The sequence below is a fragment of the Chaetura pelagica genome, unplaced genomic scaffold (genome assembly GCF_000747805.2).
Source record: "Chaetura pelagica isolate M959 unplaced genomic scaffold, ChaPel_1.0 scaffold79, whole genome shotgun sequence".
Lineage (NCBI taxonomy): Eukaryota > Metazoa > Chordata > Aves > Apodiformes > Apodidae > Chaetura > Chaetura pelagica.
Window position 1 is genome coordinate 3,992,495 of NW_009969339.1, and position 9,930 is coordinate 4,002,424.

Genomic DNA, 9,930 nt, shown 5'->3' on the forward strand with positions numbered 1-9,930 from the left:
ATGGACCCCAAGACAGCTCAGATAAAATATTTAGCCCCTGTCCTGTGCGACACAGATTTTCTTCCCCGGTGTTGTGAGTTGAAATGAAGCCTCTGCTCCCTTAACCCTGAATGTGGTCCAACCATGAAACAGACAGCTCTCTCTTCCCACCCAGAAAACAGTCAGTATTCGCAGCTGCAGAACACAACTTTCTGCACTTTTTAAGAAGGTAAAAGGCAGACTTGAAAAGCACAATTTGCTTAACTGTGCATGATTAAAAACACTACTTCATGTAAGACATGGGTACACTTCTCATTTTCCCCTCTGGATATAAAGGAATGAGGAGATACCCAAATACTGAGGCATCAGTAAGAAGCATACTGCTGCCATTACTACTGCAGTAGGATTTATGGAATAAAATTAACGCCCCAAAGAAATCTTCACAAATGAGAAAGCAATTTGTCAAAAACTGCAAGAAATGGTACACATTAAATATAAAACTCATATACAAAAAAGGGCTAACTTTTTTTTTTAAAGTTTGGACAGTTCCTTAAAATTATCTAGTTCATTGATTTAAGCCTACCACACACTTACTTTGGACTATAATAAAATAGCTAGGGGAGATAAAATACTATTAAAATGCTTCAGTTGGAGAACCGAGGTACCAATCTTGATCACTGCATTAAAACTGCAGCATGTAGGCATAGCCGAGAAGAAACAGCTCTCAGGCACTGCTTCCCTCTTCTTCCCGTGGCACCCCAGCCCTGAACTCTGGAATCTGGTCTGCAAAGGACTGTGTCATCCAGTGTCCGTTAGGAATGTCACCGAAAGAGGACCCCTCACAGTACTGCAGATTGCTTGCTGCTGAAACAAACAAACCAGTAACATCCAGGTTAAAAAATGAAGTTGATACCACTAACCAAAATCAAACGATTAAAATACAGATGATACCACTAGAAAAACCACAACAAAATCCCAAAACAAACTCCAAGCCCCCACACACAACCTCTTAAAACCACTAATAATAAAAAATATATATGTTTGTAGTTTCCATCTTTCCTCTTTTCAACCACTTCAGGCTGCAATTCAAAGTCACTTCCTTTGAGCATCTAGTTTTTGTAGATTGAGGTAATTTCCTCAAATAATTTCTTCAAATCTTTGAAGGGTGAGTGCATAGATATAAATTAAGAGTCTAATTGTTTTTTTAAAAGAATACTTCACTTTGCAGTGTTTCCTATGACTGTTTTGTTTTTTTTTTCCTCAGACACTCTCTTTGACAAAGCAGGGTAGCCAGACTGCAAATTTCAATTCACTGCCTGAGATTAGGACTGAGAATTCAAGACTTCAGAGGAAGCTGGTTACTCCAAAGCTACTGCTTCTGCTATTGTCATGTATTTTTTTAATTACAGTTAGTGGTATTTTGGGAATTAAAATTCCCAGCTTCTTAATTGCTGCTAGATTACTAGACTCATCCTTCCAACACTGCTCCTTCAGTCTGGCCCACCAGCAATGGAGCCACTTCAATCACATTGTTATTTCTCTGTTCCACAATTCTCTGGTTTCACTTTCCTAAGGAATGAAAATTAAAGGAAGTGTCAGCCCTGCCTTTTGCTCTGAAAAGCATGATTCAGTTATACAAGTCATTGTAGTTGAAGAGGTTGTACAGGTGTGTAAGTACCTGGTTGTGTCTGTCTGTCAGATCTTGGGAATCAGAGTTTGGGAAAACAGTTTGAAGTTACAGGCAACTGATTTAAAATAAATTTATTTATTTCCCTTTCACTAAAGCTATCCATTCCCTCAATTATGTAAGATTTTAACTGCTGCTCTACTTCAAATATATTGTATGCATTGTGCAAGTGTTTGAAAGGGTAGAAAGTTACACGTTAGGAAGTGTCCTTCTCTGGAGATGTTCAAAACCTGTCTGGACATGATCCTGGGCAACCTGCTCTAGACGAACCTGCTTTAGCAGGAGGGTTAGACTAGATGATCTCCAGAGGTCCCTTCCAACCCCTGCCATTGCATGACTTGTTCATAAGGAAATGGTTTGCAGGCTGAGCACCCCAAGCACTGCACTTTACCAGTTCCATTGGAAGAGAAATTGCACTGATCGCTTTCGTACGGCGCACGATCACAGTAAGCTCCTCCATACGCTGCTTCGTAACCCGGGTCGTATTTTTCTTCTTTGACAGCCATCTTCTTAGCATCCTCTGCCGAAAGAGAAGGCCTCAAGTATTAATACTCAGAACAAAAATTACCAAAGAGAACACTTGAAAAAACAGCCACACGTTACAAGATAACCCCTGCTCCTCCTAGGTGATTAAGATTGTACTAAAAAGAGAGCAGAATGTGTAATTCTACACCATGTGATTTAAAAAAGATGGTACATCTCTTCCCTCCCCTTAAATTCTACTTTTTTTTGCTTGGGAAACTGCTAGTTGTGTTGTACATTACACTACATTTTAAAAAGGACTAAGAAAATAAGCACCATACCTTGTGCAAGTTTCAAGTCAAACGTGTACTGCACCTCCTGCACCTCTGTGTTTGGTGCAATGCCTTTCAGTTGATCCCTTAAGTCTTTCAGCTTTATGTAATAATGAACTTTATCTTGTGCACGAGGAAACTGAGCACATCTTGCGCTGGATGACGGCATAACATAGCAGAGCTTGAGAAAGAGAGGAAAAAATAGCATTACTGGTCTCTGAGCTATGAGCTAGTCTACAGTGCATTGAGAATGACTTTAAACAGTCAAGTTAATTGTCTAACCCTTTGTACAGACTTCAACTAGTGCCACGGGTGGCTGTGGAAGAGGATAAAAGGCCTCTTTGATTTTTCTTGGCCAGCTACATGTCTTACCCTAAAGAGGGGGGCTGATTATCAGCTGCTGAAGCGAGGACAATTTTCACGAGTTGTTTATGTGTTGCAGAAGCAGGGGTACCGGTATATGTTACAAGAAGTACAATTTGTAAGTGTGTAACAGAGTGGAGCACACTCCAGAGCTCCTTGAGCAAGTAGAGCTCTGAGCCAGAAAATCCCCAGAGGAGTATGTGATAGCATGCAAACACTCCATGCAAACACTCCAAACCAGTGAGGGAGGCATCACAGGTTAATTAGCCTGCCCTATGGGCCAAGTGAGTCTGCATGACACTTGTCAGGGTTTGAAACTCTGGAGAGAGCGTGGTTGAAGCCAACTTAAGCATCTGTATCTCTGTCAACAGCTCTAACTAAATACATAAAGCTAGTTCAGGACAAAGGAACTGTATCCAATATTTTGATTATCATGCAGTACCTATGAACAAGTACTAGTAAAAAGGATTATTTATCTCTCTTAAAAATACATCTACTGCGGAAGCCTTTAAGAGCTACTTAAGAAGCAAGCACTTTATCAACAACAGCTCTTCAGGCTCTAGTGGCAATACTTCACCTTTAGTGAAGGACAGCTTAAACTTGCTGCACTAGTAATTTGAGATGGAAGTAAAAAGAATCTTTTGAGATTACAAGGTAATGATGCTTTGGAATAAGTTACCTCGGCAGATAGCATTGACAGGTTTGCCTTAACCTGTTTATAAGAACAGGTTAAACAAACTTCAATGTTTACAAATATGTAAGGGGTGAGTGTCAGGGGGATGGAGTTAGGCTTTTCTCAGTGATGACCAGTGATAGGACAAGGGGTAATGGGTGTAAATTGGAGCATAGGAGGTTCAAGGTGAATATCCGAAAAAATTTTTTTACTGTAAGAGTGACAGAGCACTGGAACAGACTGCCCAGGGAGGTTGTGGAGTCTCCCTCATTGGAGACATTCAAAACCCACCTGGATGAGTTCCTGTGTGATGTACTCTAGGTGACCCTGCTCTGGCAGGGGGGTTGGACTAGATGATCTCTCGAGGTCCCTTCCAGCCCCTAAGATTCTATGATTCTATGATTCTATGAAACCGGTTTGCCATGATGCATAGCTAGTCTCTTTGAGATATCTTCCAGCACTTGATGTCTATGACTAATGCACTCTTCATCAAACTGTTTAAGTGCTCAGTGTAATTTCAAGCTTCAAATCAGCTTAGTAAGACTGAGCCTGGTGGAAGTGCTTGAGCATGCCCAGACCCAGCAATGCTGTAGATACAGTGTGTAACAGCACAACGATGCACTTCCTGTTCTTCTCACTGTGGCAATACTAGCACCATAGTCATGTTTGGTGTCAAAATTCAGTAACAAAAACATACAGGGAATTGGACACAGACAATCAGATTAAAGTAAACTACAGTTATCCTAAAAGCACATGATTGTATTTGTACTTTAGGCAGTCTGCAGGAAATGCACTAATCTACTAACCACGGAATACCATTTCCCAAAACAAGCCTGCAGCTGCAGACAATCAGCATGTTTCTCAGTATCAACACTTACAGTTTCTGTGTCTGGCACCTTGTGTGGCTGTAATCCAAATTCCAAATTCTTAACTTTTATTCCAAAAACTTCTTTACTAAAAATTTCATAAATACCTAAAATAAAAAGAAGATGCATATAAGTGGACCAAAAAACACCCCCAAAAACCCAGAACAAACATCTTTAAAATCAAGATTCTCACATTTTCCATTGAAAACTGCTATACGAGGTTTATACTTCTGCAACTTCTGCATCAGGATTCGCCCTCCTTCCCGAAACTCCTTGCTAAAAGAGACAGTATTCAAAATTATAATGACAGCTATTAATTCATTCATGAGCACGATACATATCCTTGTTATCCTACCTGGAGAGGTCTTTGCTTCCAGGTGTTGTCCTTTCAACCATGTTTGTAAATCCAATTCCATATTTATGTGGCAAGGTGTGGTCATCCATATGGTTCAGCTGTTCATTACTTAGACCAGACATGAACAGACACTTCCCTGTGAAGCAGGAAGATATACATTTGTGTTTTTCTAAGGAAAACAAAACAAAACCCTCCAAACAAAGAACAGACCATTAGTTAATTTGAGAAGACTAGTGCCCTATACAGAAGTTTAAAATAGCCAAAATTACTTTATTTACTGCAAGAGGATGGAAAATCCCTAGCGAATAACAGGAATTCCTCACCATGGTCCTGTGTATGGAAACGAAACTTTTATTCTGAAGAAAAGCAAGAGCTTTAGATTTTGTGATTCACCTAAGCAGGGAGTGAACGTGATCAAAGTGGATTTTTGTGGGAAAGAATGTAGCAAATACAAGAAATGTCAGTTTTCTTTTACAACCCTGCTATTGCAATCAGGTGCACAAGATGCATATGTCTGCTGGGAAAGGGCATATTTTTTGCTTTTTCATCAGTTGGAAAGCTTGTTTAGCAAACATTAGGAAGAGGTCAGAAGAAGAAGAGGGGTTGCTGAAATGCATTTTTGGGAAAATTAGTGTAGTTTTGCTTTACATCAGAAATTGATGCCTATTGACTTACCCCTGGTAACTCAAGTACCAGAGATTTAATTTTTGTCCCTTTTTTTGCACACTATCAGTCCAAGAACTTATTTGGTAATACAATCTGGTAAACTGTGTTTATATGACAATTATAAACCTGCACTGAAAGTCACTTATTATTCCTTTTATTCCTTTTTTATGTACAGTATTTGACAGAAATAGTTATGGGATGTAAATCACTCTCGGATGGTTAAAAGCAAAATCTGTATCTGTATTAACAACAGCAACATATGCAGAAACCAAAAGCCAAATAAATTTAATTAAAATGCCACAAGTTCTAACAAAGTTCTGTGAATTTTGTAAGAAGAAAGGAAAACAAAAACATACAAAAATGGTTTCCAGGTCCAGGGTAATGATGTCCTTTGTAAGCTGCCATCAAGCCAGGGTTTATGCCAATCTACAAAAGATACCAGTCCATTTTAATGATAAAAATGTGGCTTGCTAGTCAGGAATTTAATCAATTTATAGTAAAAACACTTACTCAATTATCTTTAAGTTACTGTCAAAAAACAAAACAGTGTTAATTGTACCTTCCATAATTATTTTTAAAAATTGGCAATTTTACAGCAGTGCCTCACTTAGATGTAACACTAAAAGAGCAGCCCACAGTGCATTTTACAGCCACTGCTTTAGTGCTTCCAGGAAACAAAGTGTCAAGTTACAGTCTCTCCTGACTGTATTAGACTTCTCAGAAATCAGAACTATGTTACTATGATTTTTAAAAGAAAATGCAAAGCAGCTCTACACACAGGAAACAGCTTATATACTTTATCTTGCAAGATCTTGTCACATAAGCAATACAGATAAGTAAGCAGAAGGAATGTAAACCATAACCAGAGCACACAGGTTATTCACTTTTCTACCTAATCTTCTAACTATGAGTTACTTACTATTACAATGTCCAGATCAAAGGTCAAAATATCAGGTAAAGTTTTGGTCAGAAGTTCAGCTTCAGATACACCATTAAAACGGTCCACTTTTCTTTTGACTTTAAAAGTATCTGTGATCTTTTCTTGTTTGCCTTTTGACTTGGCTGTTTTTTCTTTCTTAGCAGCAGGCTTTTTGGGTTGCTTTGGCTCAGTTGCTTTGGCTTTTCTTTTCCTTCCTCCTTTTTTAACTTCTGAAACACAGCAAGTATCATTTTTGTATGTTTCTTATGTAGCAGTGTGGTTATTCAAAAAGACTGAGCTAAATGTATGGACAGAAAAAGAAATCAGACAGATAAATCTACCTTCAAAATTCATTAAACAATTATCAGATAGATCTCAATTTTGCACGCTCAAAGCAGAGCTAGCTTGGGTTTCTCTGGACCACAGACACTACTTGCAGGCAACTACACTGACTTAGGATACAAACCAAAAATAATGTCATGACTAGGTTATGTTGTTCATATCCTGTATGCAACAATCCTTTAGAAACAGTTTCTTTCTAAGGATATGCCAGAACATCAAAGCTTAGGTCCCAGGAATGCAGTAGAAAGTTCTAGTCCACTATGGATACTTCAGCTTCTAAATATGAAAGCCGATTTTTACCAGTTATTTCACATACTGAAGAATCTGAACAGCATTTCAAAAACAACACATCTCAAAGATTACCTCCAGTGTAAGGTATAAGCTTGTCAGGAACAGACATAGAGGATGAATGCTGCATAAGCTGTTTACAATTTATCATTTACAGAACAGATGCTGTCCAGTGCATCTTGCAGCAAGGTAACGCATAAGAGCTTCAGGATCTCAGTTTGAGTGAGTGACACCAAACACTAATTTTTATTTACAAAATGCAAACATAAAGTAGTCACTCTCCAATCATTTGAAACTTCCTCATCTTCTGGCCCCTAAAGCTTAGGGATTCAATCAGCACAGGTACTAGCCATGACACGACCACCCAGAGATTGCTCCCTAGCCTTGTTTATTAATCATGTCAAGTTGCAGAACACAACTTCAAAAGTATGAAAACATATTTAGCAGCAAAGAGCCCAGGCAATCTATTACTTGAAAACTGAAACTCTGTCTTATTTTTTAAATTTCTACATGAAACTTTCCCTCAGATAAGAAATAAATGTGGTGGATGCCAGGGCACTGCCTTAAGTCTGTGAACATTTTTGGGGCTGTTTTTGTTTACACTCAGCTTTCTTAAAAGAAGGACAAAAGTCACATGAAATTCCCACCATGTCATTGGAGTGACTGCTTAGGAAAGCTGTAACAATCCTCAAGCTACAATCTAGTTACAATGAGCAAGAGACCAGAAAGGCACAGACTTGGTGAGGCACATAAGTAGCTTTTCTGTCCTGCTCCTTGAAGAACAAGGAGGTTTTTAATGGGACAGACTGGTGCAACAGATACCATAACTGCTCTGAGTTGACTGTATTTCAAATGAAGAAGGATAATATTCTCCTAATTCTCATGCCAATCAGGTACCCACCAACCAGACCCTGTAATAAAAGTTAACCAACACTTTCAAATGTAATCCTGAAAGTTGGACTGTTTTTATCACAGCAGGTATCTGGACTCGCAAACCTTTGCCTTTCATATATTCTCTAGTAAATTTCACACATATTTGGTAAATCTTCAAGCCCTGCATTTGAACACCTTATTCAACTTCCAATTCTTGCAAAAACATTAGGGAACAACTTCGTAACACAAGGTTGTCTAAAAATTCTTGAAAGTGCAGTCAAACATTGTGTGCATGGTGACATTGCATTATTCAATAATAAGGCTGCAAAAGAAGCCTAACTGTACTGCACTTAAGATGTATCCTAACTCTAACAAGACAGTGAGTAACTAGAGCAGTTGCAACTGTTTTAAACTGGAGGTTTTCTTCCTATGCTTTCATCTGGCCAAGCATTACAACTAAAAAAGGAAAAATGAAGCTTATCAAAGGATGCACTTATAGAAGCAAGGTCATTGCATGAGCTGGCTGAGAGATTACCTTGGTACAGACAGTTCTGATCTGTCTCTATATATAAAAAGTAAGATGAAACTCTCTTTGTGAATATTCACTATGGAATCAGAATTTAAGCATGGCAGAGATCACTGCCTCTTTTATGTGCTAAACAGCAAGCATAAAAGTAACAGAACAAGGAATCTTTTCTTGGCATGGTTAAGGCAAAGCCTAAGTTTACAAAATCCTAGCTGGGGAAAGGAAATGTGTAAGTGCATGAAATAAAACAACTTGTGTCACATACAGGAGACTTTCCAACATTGCTTGTATTCGTTTAAATAAGCCCCAGTAAAAACAAACAATCCTTACAGTATACAAGCGATTGCCTATCTGTGATTACTACAACACACTAAAACACTGTTCTGTTTAATAAATATTTCAGACAGTGAGTACTAATACAGTACTTTTCTTGCAGAAATAATAATAAAATAAAAAAAACTGAGCCTGAGAAGGGAAAACTTGTCTAACAATACTATTAAATCAGCTAAAAGTCATAAGTTTATCTACTGAAACAAAGCTTTGTTTTTCCTGCAACAAGATAATTTTGAGACAAAATAATGCAAATTCTATCACCTGGGTTTAGTTCTTACCTTTTTAATTGTTTGGTAAAAAATCATTACTTAAAGAATACAATTAATCAATACTTCCTCAGAAAGGATCAAGAAAAGGAAATCCCAAAGGCCCAAAGAAGCAGTTTAAGACCAGTATTTTTTTCCCCAATCGATTACTAACGTTCCAGCTCACTTAGCACAGCCCAGTCAAACTACCTTTTGGAGGCTCCTGAGCAATGTTTTGCTCTGGAACGCCCTCTAGAGTTGGCTGCTCCGACATCATTTCCATGTTAGGCGCTGCAGTCATCATTTGGTGGAATGGAAATGTGTAAAAAGCTTGCGCTTGCTGAAGATAAGCGTAGTATCTTAGAAAGGCAGAAAAAAGAGAGAAAGAATTTATCAACAATTTAGAAGTGTAACCTGTAAACATCAGTCTTTATCGAGGCTGGTATGTACTGCACGTAGATTCTCTGATTACTATTAACAAGGCAGCAAATGATCCAAATCCACGAAGCAGTCTGACTGCTTCACTGGGATCAGGGGATGTTAAACCCAACATTAAGAAAACACTTCTCTCGAGATTATTATAACATGGAAGAATCAAAACATCTGTAAATGAAGTGTAGAGCTTTTCCATTTTTTTTTTGCCCCTAGAAAAAACACTCTGTAGCACACATTACCAAGGCAATCTACCTATCAAACATACTGACAATTTACAGAACAAGCAAGTCAGAACTCTTTGGACTTCCGAGTTTCCCAAGTTTTAGACTTTCTTTGTTACATCAGTTACTTTGGCTGATGTGATACAGAACGGATGAATCACTCTAAGCTACAAAGCCTTATGAATAAGAACAGCATGAGTTACTATGCAGATTACTGAACAGCTTTAACAAACTGTGTGGCAGATGTTGTCCAGTTATTGCACACTGGATCCCAACACAAATATTGTCCTTACTCTACACCAAGAAACGCTGACACATACACACACAGACTCTGTCTCCTTCCATGCACAAAGACTTTTCCCTAC

The 9,930-nt window shown here is 38.4% G+C and overlaps 1 protein-coding gene across 1 annotated transcript; it reads right to left on the reverse strand.

Annotated features, from left to right (window-relative positions):
- Positions 1 to 211: 211 nt before the first annotated feature.
- On the reverse strand, positions 212 to 9,264 carry TDG (thymine-DNA glycosylase). Its single transcript, XM_010005797.1, has 9 exons — positions 9,120 to 9,264; positions 6,303 to 6,532; positions 5,740 to 5,809; positions 4,718 to 4,853; positions 4,556 to 4,638; positions 4,375 to 4,469; positions 2,470 to 2,641; positions 2,058 to 2,186; positions 212 to 843 (listed from the first exon to the last, which is right to left on the reverse strand). Exons 1-9 carry the CDS (start codon positions 9,211 to 9,213, stop codon positions 704 to 706), a joined length of 1,149 nt encoding a protein of 382 aa, XP_010004099.1. The 5' UTR covers positions 9,214 to 9,264; the 3' UTR covers positions 212 to 703.
- Positions 9,265 to 9,930: the final 666 nt, after the last annotated feature.

Coding starts and splice junctions, on each gene's coding strand:
- TDG (XM_010005797.1), bottom strand. CDS start 9,213: ATGATGACTGCAGCGCCTAACATGGAAATGATGTCGGAGCAGCCAACT. Junction 4,639..4,717: donor GGAAGCAAAGACCTCTCCAG/GTAGGATAACAA, acceptor TGTCTCTTTTAG/CAAGGAGTTTCGGGAAGGAG. Junction 4,470..4,555: donor AGCAGTTTTCAATGGAAAAT/GTGAGAATCTTG, acceptor TTTTTATTTTAG/GTATTTATGAAATTTTTAGT.